This window comes from Puntigrus tetrazona, chromosome 14 (assembly GCF_018831695.1).
Source record: "Puntigrus tetrazona isolate hp1 chromosome 14, ASM1883169v1, whole genome shotgun sequence".
NCBI classification, from domain to species: Eukaryota; Metazoa; Chordata; class Actinopteri; order Cypriniformes; family Cyprinidae; genus Puntigrus; species Puntigrus tetrazona.
Window position 1 is genome coordinate 22,236,794 of NC_056712.1, and position 22,335 is coordinate 22,259,128.

The window sequence follows — 22,335 nt, forward strand, 5'->3', positions numbered from 1 at the left end:
AGATCGACGCTAGTGCCCGTAACAGCATTTAACAACATAAAGTGCTAATGTTTCTGATTCCAAGGGACTTGTTCAGGCGCTGTCTGTGTTTTAATCCCCCATATGTCGGGAGCTGACTGCAGCCGGCTGGTGAAACTGTACCCCACGCTTACCATTTTCCCCCCATGCACGCTGATTTTACCCCCCTGCTTTTAAGTTGTTCCTACATCTGCTCATGATTAAGGGTTTGCGGCAGTAACTACAGGTGCTGTAAATTCCAGTTCTGGCTTTTTCATATTTATTGCTTTAAGGTTTACAGTTGGGCAGCAGAGAAGAGAAGGAGGGAGAAGAATAGAAAAGGAGGGGGAAAGACAAGTGAGGGGAAAGCAGCATGGGAATTTATCATACCATTAAAAAATAATTTGGCTTCAAAAGCGTCGACTTATTTGGAATGGTTCAATCTGCCGTGCAGATGCTCCGTATAGAGACTCGCCGCAGGAATCTGATGCTTTGACTCAGTGAATTGCTCAGTTCCTGTTGGCCATTTAGCATCACTTAAGTGGCAAACCTTTTTCCAATATATTCTTTTCACAGTGTACTCACAATAACTCACAATTTACATTCACAAATCGCATAACATTTAGGCGCAAGCATACTTAACCAGACATTGCATCAAGGTACATGTACATCAGGGGTGTCAAACTCAATTCCTGGAGGTCCGGAGGCCTGCAGAGTTTAGATTCGACCCTGCTAAAACACATATACTATGTATGTCTGAAGTACTTGATTAGCTGGATCAGGTGTGTTTAATTAGGGTTGCATCTAAACTCTGCAGGTCTCCGGCCCACCAGGAGTTTGACACCCCTGATGTACACTAATTCCAGCATCACCTATGTGCCCTCCTGCAATCAGCAGCAAAATGGGAAGGTTTGGGGCCAAAATCAACAAGTAAATGACTGGCATCATGATTGGACTCCACGACACTGCTGTCACACACATACATTCTTTTTCAACACAGTTCACAAATCACACACCAACGTCCTTGACAATCACAGGCACATCCATACGTGTGTGTGTATTTCCAATAATTATACTTTTCTAAATTCAACAAAGATATTACATGTTTTTTACAGTACTGTCAGACCAAAGGGACCTGATGATGTAACATTTTTTTTTCTCTCTTGTATTTATCCTGACTAATAATTTTATTTTCCCACTATTAGTTTCTTTGTCAAATTCAAAAGTATTCTAAAAATGAAAATTCATAAAATATATAGACTAAAATGAATTCCATACAGCCGATACACAATATGGGCGTGTGAGACATTTTTGTGATCATATGGCTTCAGAAGACTTAGAATATAGCAGACATGTCACATTAACTGCTTTTAGGCTGCTTGTTGTAATATGCCAGCTCATGTCATCATGTATTTTCATCGTAAGGAACAGAGCAGTGAACTTTCTGCTAAACGTCCTTGTGTTCCACCAACTAAAATGAATTCCGTTTTGGGTGAGTAAACAGTTGTTTTAAAAGTGAATCGAACTGGTCACCCCTACAATCGCCTAATTTTTTTTTTACAAATATATTGTGGTAAAGAGCAAGTTCAAGTGAAGCTTAGCTAAACTAAATCCCTTCAAATGCTGTGTGAGCATAAGGTTGCTGTTGTGTCATCACATGCAGAGTAACAAAATCCTGCAGGCACTTCACCAAGACCCGATTAAGATCCTAACAGGCCACCAAAAACCTTCCCTCTCCACAGCTCACAGAATGAGGCTCATCCATTAACACGTCCTCTCAGAGAGCTCCGTAACATCCGCACATGCTATCGTATGGCCAAATGTCGACACTGAACTAACCCACTTGGTGGGTGGGTGAATATAAGGTTGTACGAATGTGTTTGGGAAGCACTTGCCTAGCAGGAAATTTGATTCTGAAGTTAGCATGACTGTTCCCTCTGTCTCTCTCCACAAGCTTTTTCTAATGTCTCAATTCATGTGGTTTATACTGCTGAACGCCTGACTGTGAGCTTAAGATCATCACTGTTAAAATGATTATCAGATCAAGTATCTTCAGGGCGGTACGTTATTTCTTCAACTCCACTTTACTCACGCTTTTTGCCAGATCTAAAATTAACAGCAACAACTGTGAAAATAAAAGCATATGGTGCTGAGACACTAAGTCATGCAGATTCCAACAGCCATTATAGTGATCTACTGTTCACCTCTGTTCTTTTGTAGATTTGCTTTCATAGGCAAAAGTAAAAAGCTATCACTTCTGGTAGGCTTTAACAATATATATGAAAAAGTCTGAATTATGTCATTCCAAACCTGTATGACTTTATGCTATGAACAAGACAATCTGAGTCCAAACAACATTAGACTCCAGTAACTTTCATTGAATAAAATAAAACAGGATAGAGGATAAAGGATATTCTGAAGTCCAAACAAAATAAAATCCCAATGACCCAATGAGAAAAAAACCACTTTTGAAAACGAAAGCACAGAACAACAAAGAAACAGGTCAGGAGTGACATGAGGGCGAGTAAATAACCATTATAATTTTTAGAAAAACTATCCTTTCAAAAGTGTGTATTTTTTTCTACCACTAGTGGCATCAACAGAAACTGCAAAAACAATTTTCTACCAAATAGGTTTCCCAAATATTCCCTCTCTCCATTTGAATTTAAACTTATTATGGGTAGGCCTGTCCCAAAAATGCCTAATTGGAGAAATTAGACAGACCAAGCGGCATGGAGCCAAAATTTTTACACCTTTTCATAGGAGACACTATAGACTACTTAATTACACTTGTCTCTGCATGTTAAAGTAAACTGTGAGAAAACATTTTTACATTACACATGCCGAGTGACAGGGAGAGAGTCTTGCTATTTTACATTACCTGCTAGTCCAAAAACAATGTTGCCTAGTTTGAATGATTTTTTTTAATGAGAGGAAGAAACATCTTGCCAACAATACTGGGCCCAAACAAGGCTAAAATATCTTTGTGGCTTTTTTCAAACAAAGCATGTCTGTTTGTGTGTGCGAAATAAACTTAAATTAAACTCTTCCGACACGTCAGCTGCTTGCATACTTGTGTTTGCGGTTCTGGCCACACACACAAGGCTTGCTCATGTTGTATACAGACCACATCCTTTAACAGTTTGGTGAGGTCTTCAATTAAGCAAAACACGTGTGCGTGTTATTCTCTAATGGACGTCTGGTGTACTGCCTGCCTCATGCTTACTTTCACCACAGCGCTCTGTTTACATAGTTAGACATGGCTTTGGTTCTCTGTAACTTACCTCTGACCAGAAGGGCCTTGAATTAGACATGACATCATCTGTGAAATAGCAAAAGACAATCAGCAATCAGACTAATAGGGTATCCATGACAGGTAGTCGTTGGGTTTTCTCATAAAATGTGGGCTCAGTTTAACCGCTGCCTTCCTTATAAAGGGAAATGTTTCTGTTATTGGTGCTTTTGAACATTTTTGTTTTACTACCCAATAACATTTTGGATGATTTCAACTTTAGAATCTGGGAAACGAAATTTTAATAACATAATCGAGATCTATGTTATGCCAAACCGGTACTAAAGGTTTCTGTGAAGAAAAGATGCTTACAAAACAATACAACGGAAATACCTTCTTGTTTTTAAACACGACAATGCTATGTGTGATTATCTTTGAATAACCAGATCTACCTCAAAACAATCTGACAGAAACCTTAATGGGACCTATTATGCAAAAATCACTTTAATAAAAGGTGTTCGAACACAGTTGTGTGGCCATTCATTCTCTCAGAATGAACGGTTCAAGATTCTCCCTACGTAAAAGTCCTCATGATGAGAAATCCCTTGCCATTTGTGATTCTCTCTACCCTATTAGCACAGACACAGCGCCAAGTGAGAAGCAGCAGCCCATCATTATGGTTTTCTTGCTGTAGCTACTTGTCAGCATTAAAGGGGCATTAGAAGTGCTGCGTTTGGGATGCACAAATTAACATTTCAATGCTGTATGCAATACCAATGCTTTATGTGCAAACGTCAACTCCTGACCAAGTCGTCATATTTTGTTTGCCAACGCCTTTCTGAAAGAGCTTGTTGTTACTCTGTAAGGCTAACATTGCTAAAACTAATATTGTCTGTTTTGACGGATGCTGACTTGAAGTAGGTAAAAATCCTACCTGGTACCTCCTACCTGGTCTCACGGAATTAATGTACCTTTGTGCACTTTTTAGCGAGGCATAAAATATATACCAATAAGTACATATCACCCAGTAGTTGTACTACTCCATAAACGGTCGAGTTAATTAAGGGCCATGTGTCAGCTTCTGAGTTCTCACCACACAAACCAGCTCATGCATAGTCGGGAATCCATTCTTATCAGGGTGGGTGGCCACATTAACGTCTCCAAACCCCACTAATCTCACACTGACCTGCAGGAGTGAAAATGTTCTGAGGATAACTTTTCATATAATAACAAAAATAGCTGGCAAGAGACGACACGCCAGCTGCTACAATAGACAAATTTTGTCTGTCTGTATTAAGAGCAAATGCTCACCTTTACAATGAATCTTTCTCTCACCCTCTCTGAAAAACACAAACAAGCACATCTGTAACAAGACTCAAACATCTTCTCTTAAAGGTTTTTTTTTTCTGCTACAGCTGTGCTGGTTCTCTTGTGGAATGGCTGCAGGGCTCTTTGTTATCCCATCTGTGATTTTGGGTGCTGCGTGTGTGTGTGTGTGTGTGTGTGTGTGTGTGTGTGTGTGTGTGTGAGTGAGTGAGTGAGTGAGTGAAGTGAGTGAGAGAGTGAGAGAGTGAGTGAGAGAGATATTGGAAGAGCTATTATTAAAAGCCATGTATTACTGTACTGTATACTGTTTCTCTTGTTGCACTCCATTTAGATGTATTTTAAAACGAGAACGTTTCGTGTTAACAGCCTCTGAGAAATGCGCCTGATTCTTCCTGGTGGACCATAATTACACAGGGCTAAAAGAAAAGTCCACAGGAAAAACTAAAATTTTGTCAATTTACTCACCCTCATGTAATCTGAAAATGCATGACCATCTTTTGTGGAACAAATATAATTTCAAAAACTTTCTGATTTTTGTCCATACAATAAATGTTAACCAAAACAACATTCTTTAGAATAACTTATTTTTTGTTCGAAAAGAAACGAAACAAAAGAAAAGAATTGTCATCCATTTGCCATTTTTTTTTTTTTTTATTTGCACACCCCTAATGCTATTTTTTTTAGTTTTTTTTTTTATTGGCTGAATTACTGAGGTATGTCGACTTCTAAAAATCCGTAAGAACAAAAAGTATGGGTAGGCTAGCTAAGACATTCTGATAATATGTAACTGATAAAATAAAGCATAAGTTGTACGAACAAATGCTAAATCACATCTACAGTGAGAATAATCTTTCAGCCAAAATTTTGGGAGAAAAAAATAAACAGATGGCATAAGGGAAAGATGTTTTTTATTTAATTTAAATTGGAATAAAAACAGTACTACAGTGGTAGTCCGAGCTATAAAATAAAGTGCCAAAACATAAGTATTTATCAGGTAAACAGCCAAGACACAGATCTGTGCTTTTAACATCTTACGGTTTAGTAACATCACACATTAAGGCATGAAATGCCCAGCTGTTGGTGCATAAGCTATTAACTTGTTTAACATATCAGATATGATATAATAAAAATAAATGCATTTATACACAAATAATAATCCCCCAGTGGTGCAAATTCACCATGGATCTTGAATACCTTAAATACAGCCATCAAAATAAGCATCCCTTCTCAGTCACTCTGCTAATAGCATTTCACAATCCAACCCAACTAATGGCTAAACATACACTAAGACACATATAGCGCTCACATTCACTGACTCCTGCTTGCTCAAGCATGCATGCATACCATGGGAAGACGGTCCAGACGTTTACAATGAACCAGCTGAACTTGTCTTGATGGATGGAGGCTACAAAGCACATTTGAGGGGTTATTTTCCCGAAACTGCAGTAGATTTTTCCTCCTACAGATACAAACTGCAGCATTATATTTGAAATACGTCCACACTGCTGCTATATAGCAAATGTATGCAAATTGTAATGTATAGCACATAAAACGTTCCTTAATGTGCACAATGGACCCCAGGAAAATGATTTAAGGCCGATTACATAGATAAGGACAGAATAATAAAAGCTTGGATTTGCTTTTGACTAATGTTTTCCTGAATCTGCCGCTTCAGAATAACAGATAAAAGGGTTTAAATAAATAAATAAGTTTAATAAATAATAAACTTTGTGTCTGATTGCATTTTAACAGCCTACACACACCATTAAGCATAAGAGTGCCTTGATCTGTCAGACGCTTGCTGTTAGTGGTGACGGATAACAAAACAAACGCTCAGTCATGTGTGACTGATAGATTCCCAAAACACCCAATTAAACTGTACAAACATCAGGAGAGCAAAAAACAAGACGTAAGAAAACATGTTAATTTATCAGATTGGTTTACAACTCAGAAAAAGAAAAAAAAAAATTCTTTAAAATTTTATTCATTCTGTGTATTAACATGCTTTTACAAATGATTTATATAATGATAAATTATATAATGATAACGATATTTATATAATGATATAAAGAACAATTGCAATTGCAAGCGACCGAGTAAACTTTTTTTTGAGTCAAAAAAAATAAATACAATTACTTAAGGTTTACCCTAAATAACTTATCAGCTGATCTCATTTGATCTAAATACTTAAATCCCTGCAATTTAAGCTCATTTCAACTTCAACTATAAAGTTATAAATAAAATTAATATTTAACTTCAACTCAAACTGTCTGCAGTTCCTCAACACAAACTCTTCTGGAAAACCCTACAGAGAAGAGCAAAACACATTGTTTTAAATGTTTTGACATGTAACGGTTAATATTAAATCAAGAATGACTGGTCTGATGCATTACTCTTGCAGACAGAGTGAGAAATTTTGGACTGACATCATTTCAGTCCTCAAAAGCATCACTTTAGTCAATAATAGCTCATTAAACTCAAACGTAAGCGTAAAAGTTACTTTTAGCTTCCTAATATAAAAACTTGTTTGCAAAGAAATTTTTTATTTTATTTAAAACTACGTTCTGTACATAAGAGCCCAGGTGTCTTTTAATTATTTGCATTACAAAGCAGCAATTCAGATCCAATGATTGCTTTAAATCTCCATGTAATCCCATCTTGATGGTGTTCATCCATCTCAATCAAGTGAAAGGGGCCATGAATTAAAGACAGATGATGTGCACTTTTGGATTAAATGTGTACCAACTTTTTATTTTTTTTCCCCCAAAGACATTTTCATAAGGCACTTATTTCTCAAAGGCATCCTGCAGCTCCTGATTAAAACATGCAACACGCATCAAACCATCCATGAAATAAAAAAAAAAAAAAAAAACCCTTAAAGAAGATTTCAGCACAAAACTGCACCTGGTTTCTGCAAGTATGGGCACATAAACCAGGTGGTTTAGTTATGAGGTGAGCACACATGCATTGCACGAGAATGGCTTCACACAACTTTGCCAAATTGTCCAATAGTCGTCTCTTTAACATTTAAATTCCATACCTGCCACGTGTGTGGGAACAGAGATGGTCCCTTGAATTGGTGACTGATGCGATGTGAAACATGCGCACGCACTCAGCGTAGCACAGAGATGAATGAGAGCTGTGCCTGGCATCTCATTAGCCGGTGGGGCTTCCGGCTTGAATTAGTGCTGTCATTCCGAGGAGCTAATGAGAGGCTTTTGAACAGATGTCCAACACGAGGGGGGGTGAGACAATTTCACCTTCGGTGCTTTAAGCTTGATTTATCCCACCTTTTTTCCACCTCAGTCGTTCTGACACACCATTTCGATCACCCACCTCCCATTAGCCATGAAATATATACAGACACCAAGATATAGAGATATAGGGAAAAAATAAAAAGCATAGTCTTTTAGAAATACACATCGACTAACCCTTGGGGATTGATTTGGTGGATAAGCTCATGGAAGCCAGCATCAGCAAGCCTTTCACTTATCAGTGCCGCGGCCCTACTATGTCACAAGCCAATGAGAATTTAACAGCCCATTAGGGATTGGACACTAAATTAATGGGCTTCTAAATGCGTAATCAGCATCGTTCATCCAGTGGGACTGATTATGCAGCAATATCAGATTAGAAAAGACATCAAGCAGAGCAGCGTAGACTGAAAGAAATAGACTTATGGCACTACAAAGCCGATACGATAAGAGATTCGGTGGCAGTCCAAGAGAATCTTCCTGAACCTGGCCTTACATTCATACAGCTATAAATCACAACTGGAGTCCATCTTAGTTGACAGCCAGGCTGCTGCTCCTGCTCCATCTGTAGGCTGGGAAATGGATCTCCAGTCTCCAGGGAGAACCAACGTGCCACGCCTGACACCAGCATCTGTGTGAGAGTGTGTGCGGAGAACCTATTTGTGCTCCGGCAAAAAGCCAGACATTCTCCAAATACTACGTGCGATTGAGTTACACACACTAGGGTGTGCGACTGGCACACTGTCGTATATCAAATCGCAGCATGTGCAAGGAAACATAATGCAATCTGTCCAGCATGGGGACACTGGTGCTCAGCCAGCGAGTACCGCGACAGGTGCGCTGCTACTTTTTTTCCCCCTTGATTTCAAATAACATATCGTCCATATTTCACCAGTCAGCATCGTACCGCTGACAGAATAACGATGAAGCTGTTGGAAGCCACATTCTAACACATCTGATTACGGTTTCGGAGAAATCCGAGTTCTGAGTTCTGCATGAGCAATTACTAACCAAATGCACTGTCATAGATTATGCTTAAAAATAAATAGCGGGCCAAAAGTGAAAATGTTTTTTTTCCATTACAACATTACTTCATATTATTCAACATGTGTCTGGACCATGGTAGACAGAAGGTGTTATCCAGGAGAATCTTATCTACAGTGAAAATAACTGAGGAGGTCTGTTTTATGAAAGGGACCGGGCCCACTAGGGGGCATTAGCAAACTTAGAAGAAACTTAAAAATAAGAATTAAAATAAGGCTAATAACTAAAAAGAAAAAAAGGGTTTTATATAGTTTTGAAAAAAGTAGAATATGAAGTAACAAAACCTAAAAGAGGTCTAGAAATAACAAAAAAAAGTTGTGTAATTTAAAACCAAAAAATAGTCAGGTAAAATGTTTTACATAAAAACCTTCATTCACCTTCAAAACATAAATGAAGATATGTTTGATGCAGTCTGCATACTGAGAGCTGTATTACCCTCCCATAAACAGCAAGATCCAGCCACGATCAAGGCCCTCCAAAATGGGTTTTATAGGGTGACCGGGATTTTTGTTTGGTTTTGTGCAAAAAATGCTTTCTCTTAGCTTCATAAAATTACGATTGAACCACTCATAAAACACAGATTATGTTAATGATCTCCTTGCTACATTTCTGAGTCTTGATCATGTTAGGATCATTGCTGTATATGGGATGGTCAGAGAGCTCTCGGAATTCATGTTCTGAAGATGAACAAAGGTCTTATGGGTTTAGAAGTGTATGAAGGTAGAGTAATTAATGACAGAATATTCATTTTGGGGGAAATAGTTTATTTTGTATTGACTGTACAAAAACGTGCAACTTTTTTTTAAAATAATTACAATCATTAGGTTTAGGGTTCTGGTTAGGGTAAGGCTTTATGGTGAGATTTATGAATTATGAAGTTTTGCATGAATTCTTGCAATTTCTCATGACACCAGGTTTGGACCGAGTCTAACAGAGTAAGTAGAAAATAATAGAAAGATGGGTGGAATGGGTGGTATTAAAAAAATACTGTAGACTTTGGCCCCTTAAACAACATATCAGTACACTACACACCAGGTCACATCTCTAATAGCTTCTTTCAGTCATGCTATTTCTCTAAAACAGGTCAAATGTTAACATGGAAATGAAAATTTACAGTCTGGCTTCAGTGAATCCTCAGTGGCCACAGGACATTTTTCACACCATTCAAAGTGGAGGACCGAGCATTCCCAACCTCCCTTGTGCAAAAACAGTAGCCGGGGGTCAGCAGAGACCTTCTGAAAAAGGCTGACTGAGGTCATGTCACCACAGTGGTGTGGTGCTGACAGCAAAATATTTCCTCAATTCAAAGCCACGACACAAACACCCCGGTCTTAACGGCATATCATTTAGTTAATAAAGTGTGTCTTGGTGTGTGGGCTGGTGATCATCCAGCGATTGCCTACCCAAGTCATAAACATGCCATAATGAGTCAATTTCTGCCTCATGTCTTAAATAGACAACTTATCAAAGCGAACATGACTGAAAATTGGTAAAACTCTACAAAGACTTTGGACTTGCCACATCGGTATTAATTACCACGCTAAAGCCAGGAAAACACCCAGAATAATGATTCTTTCAGATGCAAGTTATACCGTATAAAAAAAAAACAAGGATATTAATGCAAATCTAAAACCATTAATAATGTCCAAAACCGGTTCACCACATTTAGTCATATCATTTAAAACGTTTCAGAGAAGTTTTTTAAAAACAGATTTTGCATAAATTCTGGCAATGCACACACACTCTGAAAATTTATGAGCTAATCAATAGCAAGAACTTAAAGCATTGGTGTTTAATACAGTAATAGGCACTATTACGATAAATTTTTTTTTGTATCCTGCATTAACATCTACTATATATTTTTTTGGTCATTTTACTTTAATAGTTATATTGTATTATATGTTACGTATATGCTATATTTTTTTTTATTGTTTTATAATACACTTTATTTCCTTAAACACACACATCTTCACAGGTAGATAGAGACCAAGAAAGATAAGCAAGGATTAAAAAAAGGGGGGCAAGTCAAAAATACCTCTCCGACAGCGAGTGCTGACATCTGCCAAGGTATGTAGACATGCCTTGAAGAGATAGGAACCAAGGTCAAGTCATCACATTTACCTGCTGCCAAAAGTCTAAGGCCTTTGGAATTCAGTTTTCTCTGAAAACAGGCAATATCCACAGACAGCTTACGCCTAAGAGCATAGAATTATCTGTTCCGGCAGAGCACTAGCCCTCACAAACAGTTACAGGTTATCCGCTTGTTCCAGCAGCCAGGATTAAATGACCGGGGGGGAACGTTTCTGGTATGGAGTGACTAAACCCAGTGTAACCAGCATTGCCCACAAATCACTTTCACTATATACTGTACAATATTCGAAGATAAAGAATTTCTTTGCACTAGCTCATGCAACAGTCTCTGCATTAAGTCTCTAGCAGATGTTAAGGGTTGCCTGAGTGCATGACTCTGTTTATTAAAAAGTGCAGAAGCATCTGTCTTCAAACTGTCTGTGGGTGACAGGTAGGATGAATAAAGAAAAGGAGCAAAGAGTCAAAGTGAGCGATGAGCAAGAGCTTGAGGAAGTGTTGTTGTCAGGGAGTGACTGACAGGCATTAATGGCACAAGTTAAGCTGGACCTGAGGCTGCAATGTTCAGCTCCTCCAGACTAGACAAGAGCAGATAACCAATAGTCATGGTCAGTGCTGGAGTTTCTTTCCTTTTTAATCAATGTTGAAAACAGTTGTAATGCTTTTTTTTTTCTCAGTGGAAACATTCTTTCATAGATTAGGAAGTTTAAATTAATTGTTTATTTGAAAGGGTTTTAATGTAAAAGTCTTTAGTGTCATTTTATATTAAAATAAAACATTACTGACCCCAATATTTGGTATGCTAGTGCACTCCCATACACGCATGCATAAAAAAAAAGTGACAGCACCATAAAATATATTACATTAAATTTCTTACATTTAATGAAGTGTAAATTTTGTCTGGAAAAAAAACAACAACTAGATTCATATGAAAAATAGAAAACCTATTTTCGGTTATGCACATTTCTAGCCAAAACTATACAGAATCATATTTGTTGTCAGTGCAATTTGAGATTTACTGCTTTTTAAAGTCAAATCTGGGCTCAGCATTACAACTAGACTTGCCTGGGGCCAAGAAGGCACTAAGAACTCCTAGACGTTATTTCTTATCACTGCATAAATCATCAAAAATAAGAGATAAGCAGACAGGAGGAAGCAGCTATGTAGCACAATTACAGTCTTTTAAATCTGATTCCTATTTTTTTGGTCTCGCAGTAGAAGCATTGGACTAAATGTCTACTACTATTTGTGTGATTAGATAAATATTTAACTAAATAATTCTAGTATCTGTTAGAGCAGGGCAATTTAGCATCTGCCAAGCTAGGCCTGATTCTAAAGGCAATGCAGAGTTAGCAGACCCTTTCCTACTCAGTGTAGATGATGTACACCACCACTGATGTCTTCCTGAAATGGTCTTCAATGACCAGGGCACAAGCCATGGATTTCTTGACCTCATATTTAACTGAAACGAGGACATATTCACAGGATTATGGGTATTAGGTAGATGATGGCACAGTTGGTGCCAGCACAGAAGACACAAAGTCCATGAAATTACAGGAGGAAGAAAAAAGCAAAACAAATCAAAAGGCTATGACCCAGTTCTACAGAGGAACTCCGTGACCCTGCTGCTGATCCCTTTAAATTGGAGCTCTGTTTGGGTTAGGAATGTACACTCACTGTCCGTCACGACAAACATCAGACAGGCATTGACTTGCTTACTTGCCAAATCAGTCGCATTGCCTTTCAAGTGCGCTGACAGCAAAAACATGGACACCCCAACCATGCAATTTTCTATTCCAGAAGGGTTACAGAAGAGGCTTCCCTTTAAACAAACTGCGTAGTATTGCATAAATATATCTTCAACTTCCCAAAGTTTTTTTTTCCCCTCCTGAAGTCTTAAAGATTTCAGTAAAACAAAAAGCACAGCCCCCAATGAGCTTTTGAAAGTCGGGCATTGGCAGGAACACCGCTTGTCGATTGACAACAAACTTCAATGCCTACAGTATTACAGCCAGAAGAGCTTGGTGAAAAAGCACTGGGGTAAACTTTTTCTTTAACAGGGAGTCATTTGTCTCAGGTGTGTGTGTGTGTGTGCCTGTGTTTGAGTTACAAGAAAGCTTGTTTTCCCATTTCATTGGACTACTGGGTATTGAAAATCCTTTTGGTTTAGGTTTGCCATTCGCTACCCACAGTGTATGTTCACAATTCACAATCGCAATATAAACTTGAAATGCTATGGAAACTACTTAACACAACAGGCTGGTAATGTAGAACTTTGCCAAGCTAGAACACTGCCAGCTGCCACACAGTCTCTGAGTTTTGGAAACCACCTTCTTCTGAAGTCTTTACAAAAAAGGTAATACCTACAATATGTTGTTCTCCTTTGAGAAATGGATTGAGCAAGTAGCTTTAAATTTCAAATTCATTAGTTTCTCTACTGGTCCAACAGTATCAACTGTTTGCCCATACTGTACAATGCATGTCAAAACAACACCGGACCTTGATTTAAAAAAATAAAATAAAATTTAAACCACACATCCAAGTCTTAAAGGTTTGGAATAACACGAGGACAGGGTTATTATAGTTAACCACACTGAAAAATGGTTACATTGTATAATTATACATTTAAGCATTGAGTAATACTATACAAGGAAATGGGAAAAAAGTATTTTTTACATTGTTTACTCAAATTGCTAGTAAAATTCACAAATAATAATAATAATAATAATAATAATAATAATAATAATAATAATGATGATGATGATAATATGATAATAATAATAAAAAAAAAAAAAAATGTTAAGCCTGATTGAAGTAAAAAAACTTAACTATATTTTTTGTATAAGGCAGTTTCCTGGGGAAATTGTTCTTTAAAAGTGAAAATAATACAAATATAGTGACATTTAGCAACAACAAAAAAGACAATGTAAACAGAAGATATTTTATATTTTGAATATTTTACTATTAACTATTATTTTACTATTTTACTAATTTTATATTAACAATTTGAATATTTAATACAACAATTTTATAAATACATATATAAAAACATGACACTAAAATAGCACTGCATAAGGGTGAGAGAATTTAATTTAATGCTGTATGATGTGCATGAAATACCCTGATAAATGTACACATTAATAGATTTAAGGTCTTACCTGCACAGCGAAGTGTTGCTTGTCAGTATTCAAACTATGCTATGCTTTAATCATTACACACCCACCACTTAACTGTCAGATATGTGAAGCGCACCGCATTTCCCCGTTAGCTGGTGCACCACATTAACCCCATTCCTAACTGAGTAATCCAGTAACGCAGAGCCTCGCGAGGCACTTGGTTGTTATTAAGCCTGACTCTCACACATCTCTGCCTAAGATGTCAGAAGGGTTACAGCAGATTAATGGCAGATAATCTGCCACCATTAGAAAACTGCAGCTGCTTTCTGAACCCCCTCCACTGCTGTAGGACAGGCTTGTACATACAGTTAAAGATGGTAATGCCTAACTGACCATGGTGCAAGTACCTGTAGCTTTGTCATTAGGGTAAGACATTGAACACTGTTGCAACAAGGGTTAATCAACAACTACTCACTAGTTCAGGTCTGGGATCTGACTGACTCTCTTCTTTAATGTCATCTAGTTAATGCTGATAACATCTAAATTTGATATCAATAACATGGCTCTACAATTAAGTACATCTATGATAGATGTTGTTAATTTCACACTGAAGTCTAAAATAACGGCGGAAATTGTGCATAAGCTCATTCAGAGGTTGGGATATGAAAATAAATGGGTATTTTAAGAGGAGCAGACAACCATTTAGGTTCTGTTCTCTAACACAAATCTCCACATTACTTGTATGGCCGTAACTATATGGCTGTTATTTTAACATGTTAAATAAGTACAGCTAATCATTCAACATAATAAAAAAGATGGACATATTTAATCATGTCATCTAACCTGACAAACCACAAGATCAGTCGGCATAGAATGAGTAAGGAGTAGTTTATACTGAAGGAACCTTGATACGTTTTTAAACTTTTATGTACAAAAACAAAAAACATGCAGCAAGATGCTTAAAGGAACGCACAGCTTCTTTTGGAAATAGGCTCATATTCCAACTTCCCCAGAAATAATAAGATCTATGCTAAGCTATGCTAAAAGTGCTATCGCCAGAGCTGGAGATCAGCGGAAAAGATTCAAAGGCGGAAAAACTCAACTTATTAACTCTGTGGGAGTTGGAGAATGAGCTTATTTAAAAGTAAAAATAAAAAAAAAAACCCAAAAAACAATGCATGTCATTGAACAATCAAAATTTATAAAGCAAATCCTCTCATCTACTATCATTACGTATTATTGTATCATCTTTGAATGTGGTTTATGGAAAACACTGATATGACATTAATCTGCAGTTTGATTAATCAACTGGCAATTCCTGTTGTAACACCCTAAACATGCCTCTACTGTAGCGCACTAACCTTCAACATGGTCATTTTTAATGATTCACGAATCAGCATTTAATGGTCAGGTCAGTGCAGACACCCAGCATAGACATTTGAGTCACTAGTGAGGATAGAACAGGAAGCATCTTCACCCACCTCCATTTGTATGAAAACCAGTGCACCAAAATAACCTTTTTTTGGGGAAAAAGCTTTATGAAATGAATGAATGACTCCATGAACTGTGGGGCTGGCAGACTCTACTGGGGTTAACCTGAAATAGTTGGTCAAGCAGCTTTTTAACCTGACCTTAACCTCACACTCCAGCTGCAAAATAAAACCAGCCTCAGATCAGCGGTGAAGAACTGCCTCAATCAACACCAACCAGAGATGGCTGCGACAGAGCATCTACTGTTATGGCAATTAAAGAGAGCCAGAGAACAAGACTCTCCGTTCAGAGACCCTTGGCAGAGCACACTACCAATTCACCTCCATTCTTAAGTCATTGGGGAATAAAGGTGGCGTTACAGCCAAAGACCCCTATCAAATGGCAATCGCAAGGGTCTTCCTTGGCTCACAACTCTAATCTGAGATGACTGGATATGCGCTGCATTAGACGTGCCAATTCAATTAAGCCGGTCTTTATTACACAAAAATGTTAGGATTTTACAAAGACTTCATACATTTAAAGGCTTCCTAACAAAAAACAAAGTATACATTTCTCCATATAAACATCGCTTTCCAGTAGACATGTTCTGCATGTTCCACAGAAAGAATGATAATACAATGAAAGCTCTGATAGTGGGCCCAGAGAAGCAAGATGTTTCCACTCTGCTTCACCCCTGACACAGTAAGGGGCGCTCCCTCGCCTAAGTCAACACAAGTAGTAGTTTACATTTTGTTAATGGTGCGCAATGGGCGACAGTTTGCCTGTCCCCACCAACGCCTGCTCTAAAACACTGAGCTTATAGTTTCAGAGCAAAGTTAAATGGAAACTTTAGCTTTATTTATCATTATGATTTTTTTTTTTTTTTTTTTTTTTTTGAAGTTCACCTGTGAGTTTTGGTGGGATTTGGAGGAAAGCAAATTACATGGCCCCGGGGCACCCCACGCTTCATGAATGGAGTCTTTCTGTGATCAGAGAGAAATCCCTCCCCAGGGGACCTGGTTACCCGGAGATTTTTCTCCTCTTAAATACACATACAGATGTGCGTTTCATACACATGAAAGCCAAAGGTAACTTCAACTTCCTAAGCATAATGCTGTGTGAACCTCTTAAATTGTAGCCATTTGTGGCAAGCTGTTTAAACATTTGCTCCTTTGAAAAACATTTCTGATATATCTTCTAGCTATTAATATTTCTTGCATCAACTGAATAAGAACAACAGTCACTGGAATATTTGGTATATCACCAATTATTTATTAGATACTAGTGCTGCTATTATAGAATTAATAGTATTCAACAAAATAGTCATTTGAATGGTAACAGGCTACTTTAAATCTGGTCACATTTTATATATTGCTTTACTATTAGTATACATGCAAAATATTGCATTTTTTTATGGAAGCACGTGGATAGATATCATCTATCACTAGGGTGTATTCTAACTGCTGCTGGATTAGTTCTACTAGTATTTAATCTTAAAAACTTGCAACATTTCCAATAGTTGCTATAGCATGTATTCCAGCTTTAATACTTACATCGTAGGAACATATAATAAATACGACAGATAAATGGGAAATGTTTAATAAAACATTCGAGTCGTTTTAAAGAACAAATGTTAAAAAGGCTTGCCATTGCACAGGTAAAACTCAACGCATTTAGTTGTAAAGCACCATCAGAAGTCTCTCGCAAGCCAAGAGAAGAAAAAGAAAATCATATGACTCTTTGAACTTACCATTCTGCTGTTTCGTGCTGGCGTGGTGAATCTTACTGATGTGACTCGATTCCGCCACCGACTCATGCTGATGAAGAGACGATATAAGAATCAAGAGAAGCAAAGGAATCATTTGGATAAATGGTGGCTGTCGGTGCTTATAGGCACTTAGTATGTGTTGTTTCAATCACCATACAGAAATATTGTTCGTGAGACGCGTATCCAACTTTGGACACATCTGTAAGAGGCACGCGTAAAGTAAAGTCCACATAATCCTGATCGGCCAGAGTTTCTACAGCGAAAACTTCTCTGTGGAAAGTTTCCAGAGGAGCATCCGCGCAAACTTAATCATTAATTGCTGTTAACTTAGAAAGCCCACACCTGTACGTCTAAACACGAGTGTTCAGGAGGACAGTTGCAAACGTGGAAATTATGATCTGCTGAGACGCGAAACATGCGTTTGCCTGTTTGCAAAGTGTTCGACTTTCCCTCGCAAACACAGATAGTCCGTTCGAGTAAGGCAACACATAGCGACTGACTCCGGGAAAAAATGGCACTTGCAGCGTTGCGAGTCCAACTTTCTGAAGGAAACGGGAGTCTTGAGATGGCTCCGAGTGTTTGGCGAGCGCAGACGGCCGACTGGCGACACAACAGGTGCTGCACATAAAGTAAAAGTTCCCCGTGGAGGAAACTCCCCGGAGAGGCGGGGACCATTCACAAGCTGCTGCTGGTGCTGCCGCTGCAGTCGCTGGGAGTGAGAGACACTATATTTCTCACATTTCCCCTGCCACACAAGTATATATGTATGTGTGTGTGTGTGTGTGTGTGTGTGTGTCTGTCTGTGGGAGAGAAAGAGAGAGAGAGATAATGAGAGCGAGCATATGTTTCTGGGTCAATAACGTGATGCTGATTTTGTCTGTTAATCGATAAAGTTATTCAAAATAACATTAAAGATACACTTCGTTCAAAACATATGTTATTTTATGAACATTTTATTTTTTAATTTAAATAAATTTAATGTTGAATGGTCGTGGTGCTTGAAACACACACACACACACACACATACACACACACACACACACACACACACACACACACACACACATATATATATATATATATATATATATATATATATATATATATATATATAGATGACATACACACATTTTCTCCTGTTATATTACACATATATACATATATATATACACACACACACACACCCCCACAACAGAAATATCAACAGTTACAGTGTGCATGGATGCACACTTTGGATATCTACTGGAAATAGTAGATGCTACTAGGTAACATTTGGCATACACTTTTTATCACTCTACTTTGTGTCTAATTTCGCATACTATGTAGTATGGATAATATGTGCATCGGTAGCATCATCTGTAGCCTATTTCCCTATTTTTGAATACCTGATGGAGTAGAAGAAGATTTCCACTGCAATACATTTTCTTAAAATATACTTTGATAACTTTAATAACTTGTCACCTTTGTCATTATTGTAAGTCTGCTTCTGCAAATGGTCTTGAAGATGCATTAATCATTAGTTCACGACTGCTTCGCATGTTTATGGAAAGGCTTCCTGAACGGGTGTGACCATTTGGAACAAGGCCTAACACTATTATTATCACAAGTTGTGGCCTGTTTCAGTTCTTACGTTTAAATCTTTTCATCATTTTGTTTGGCATTTCATCACTGTGAAGTCAGAACAATGCCTAAAGCATCTTAAGGGAACCGCTAAAGACCTCTTAATTTGTCAAATCAAAGCTGCAGACAGTGCACTTACTCCCCTTGTGTAAGTTATTTCCTTCTCCTTGCTCAAAGCATCAACCCATGAAGGTCTTTTCATGTGGTTAATCTCATCTCCCAGTTGTCAATGTGTTCCTTACGTGCCTGTTAGGTGTAGATTTCTATGGCAGACTAAACAATCAGAGAAGGGCACACATTGAAGTGATTCTCCCAGACAAATGATGCAATGGCAAAGCAATTCACTTTCAGCCCCAGACCACTACAGAAGGGGGAAAAAAATCTGAGACCAGAAGCCTGTAGAAGCTGAAGATCTCAATCTAGTTCAAATGATCAGATTTCGAAGTTTGTCGTTTTATTGTTGCATTGTGTGCAACGTAGACAGGAGCATCAATTGTAGAGGGGAAGTCTTTATAGCATATGCGCAGTACATGTACGATAAATGTGAAAGGTATATTATGGTCTTTTTTGACGAATGATTGTTTTGACAGTAAGAAAAGGAGTAGGTTTTGAAAGTAAACTTTACTCTAAAGACAAAACACCTAATGCTTTATGTTTTGGTTTGTAGAAGTATTTGCCTCTAGGTATGCAGATAATATTGCTTATGGATCCCTCAGTAGCATAAACTGGAAAGGTGTAGTATGTGGAGCCGCCAGACTGGAGGTCATGTGCAGACTATGGGAGAGTATCATATTCCAACCCAAAACCTACAGCAGATGTCAGCACCTCTGCCAGAAAGAATCTCTCCCTCTCTCTGTATTTGGGGGAGGGGTTTCAGTAGATTGCTATTTTGCCTTGTTCGAGACACTACAGTGTCTTATGCTTTCATGGTGGTCCTGTGAGTGACTTTGATATTGAATCTAGATAAACAGTGAAATTACAAACAAGGCTATTTGAGGACTGGAGGAAAAGGTCACGGCGGTCACCGCCTGTCTGGCCAGCAAACACCGAGTTAGCATCCGGCTGTAGCATTAGCGAGAACATAATCTTTGTTTGTTTGCAATGAGGTCATAGAGGAAACTAAACTAAACAAACGTTGTGTCACCTTCTATCCAGTGTAGTATCCATCATGCAGGATATGACACATTAGATTGTCCAGAACAGGAAACACATCACCGGTGAGGGACATTACAATGACGTGCTGATGATTTACAGTCAACTCCAGTGTTATTTTTGTATTATTTATATATTATTATAGTATTTTTGTATTGCCTTAGAAATAGTTTTGATAGTTTACATTTTAGAACATTTTGTCATTTGCCATTTTTTTTATTTTCTATTTAGCTTCAATTTATTAGTACTTTTGCGTTATTTTAGCACTTAAATTTAATTTCAGTTAGTTACCAAGAGAGTATTTTTATATTTTAATAATATTTGTATTTATTTATATTTTATTTATATTAAGGTTTTTTTTTCAATTTTTACATTTGAAATTTGTAACATTTCTTTTGTCCAACATTGACATTAAATGGAAAAGTCAAGGTATTTAGCTCGAAATGATATTAAGTAGCATACAGTATAAAGACATTCTTGTTATAGTAAAACCACATGGATTTTAAAAATCCTCTTGTGTTTAACATCTGATCTCTGTTTGTACTGTACTGAACATTTGTAGCTGTTAAAGTTCCATGTAATTTGTCAGGTGAGTAAATTCTCTCCTTGTAAATTGCTTTCTAGTCTGTGATTTGGTCCTGTTCCAGTGTGAGAAGTAGGCTATTGACCTGCTCCCTTTGATTCATTTGGATCTGTTCCAAGAGACATAAAAAGGGAAAGTAAAAGTTAAAACAATTTCTTGCTAAGCTGCAATTACGACCTAAGGAATTATCACACTCCGTACTTCAAAAGACAGATGAACCTGATAGATTTGATCAGATAAAAACGTTATAAAGCGAATGAGTGAGAGTCTATAGGATGAGTCATGCTCCTTGCACATCTTTCTGGCATGAGAAACAGCGCGAATCCCTGAAATAGACATTGTCAGGGAAAAGTGAGAATATAAGTCATACAGATTTATTAATAAACTTCTTATAATGTCTCTGACTAACTTCTTTAAATTCATAATCTAGACGTCTCCATTTTGGGACAGTCACTTTCTTACATGTCATTTATCACATCTAGTAATTCAGAGGCCTAGTTATTCTCCATTAGGGTCTTCCTGGTATTCCTTCAGACCTTTGGAACGCTTGCCAGTCACCCTTTGAGAGCTTCACGCCATCGGCATCAGTGTCGTTGAGAAAGTAAACTATACCTTCACCCTATGGCTGCTTTTATTTTCATTTTTAATGAGGAATGTGTCAGCACAGGGGTGCGTGGAGACTGATAGCGAAGTGGAGTCCGCATGCCAGATATAATACCACATTCGATTTGCTAGAACACACTGACATATTTTTGGACCGGTGCTACATTGTCCATCAGCTCTGTGGCTTTTGGCCAAACATTGAACGTTTTCTGAAAACAAGCCTCCCTTTGTTCCTGGTCATTTATTGTCGGGGTTTTAATTCAACCGGTATTAATCAGTAATTTAGTTTATGTCCACGCTTTATTAATGCGTTCTGCTCCGCTACAATGAAAAACAGAGACTAAGACGGCCATTGTTCTGACAAAGCTGATGAAGGAGGTATAGTATTGCGTATAATTCATACGAACAATGCCTGAGGTCTTTGGACCTCTGCTGAACGCCAGAGTGCCCTGTGGAAATTTGTGAACGTCTGTGTTTTCATTCTCACTTAATCCAAACACCATTCGCCCACCATTCGCCCTTGGAGAATATCTGCATGGGAGAGAAATGTGTCTGAGCTTCGCTTTTGGTTCACGTCTTAAAGTTTGTGTTGTCTTTTGAGGAAGTAATAGAGTGCTTGACGGCGCTCAGAGAGAACAAAAATGTATTAGGCCTCTGGTTGAGGCTGTACCTGATGGCTACGTTCCACTAACAACCTGGTGCTGTGTCCCGATGCTCTTAAAAATACAGACATTCGCACCTTGTGACTGTTGGCTGGCACACTTGTGTTTTACTTTGCTTGCTGCTGAAGTGCTCTCGTTTAACCTTAAAATGGCACAATTTCTTCAGCTAGGAACAAGTATGGGGGACATATTAAAAACAAATGATAAAAGAAATAACATTAACCCTTGTGATTTCCCTAATCTGGTGATCTCAGATGAAACTGACTGGCCTTTATAAAAAAAAGAAGCTTGTAAATCTTATTGACTCATATTGTCACCAATTATTAGATTCCATGTTTTTGTCAACTTTTGTTTTCAGTTTGCCCAGGTTTTTGTGTTTAATTATTTACACATGGATAATTTTTTTTATTAAAACATTCA

At 37.8% G+C, this 22,335-nt stretch overlaps 1 protein-coding gene across 2 annotated transcripts in view; it reads right to left on the reverse strand.

Annotated features, from left to right (window-relative positions):
• pdgfc (platelet derived growth factor c) overlaps positions 1-18,044 on the reverse strand; it is a 42,193-nt gene extending 24,149 nt beyond the window's left edge. The window contains exons 1-2 of one of the 2 annotated variants that reach the window (XM_043258122.1): positions 17,453-18,044; positions 17,278-17,344 (exon numbers count right to left, since the gene is read on the reverse strand). In XM_043258122.1, the coding sequence (XP_043114057.1) occupies positions 17,278-17,344; positions 17,453-17,527 (142 nt within the window). In that variant the 5' untranslated portion in view covers positions 17,528-18,044. Of the gene's footprint in view, positions 1-17,277 lie in introns of both variants that reach the window. The other variant, XM_043258123.1, reaches the window with a different exon arrangement.
• Between the last annotated feature and the right edge of the window lie 4,291 nt (positions 18,045-22,335).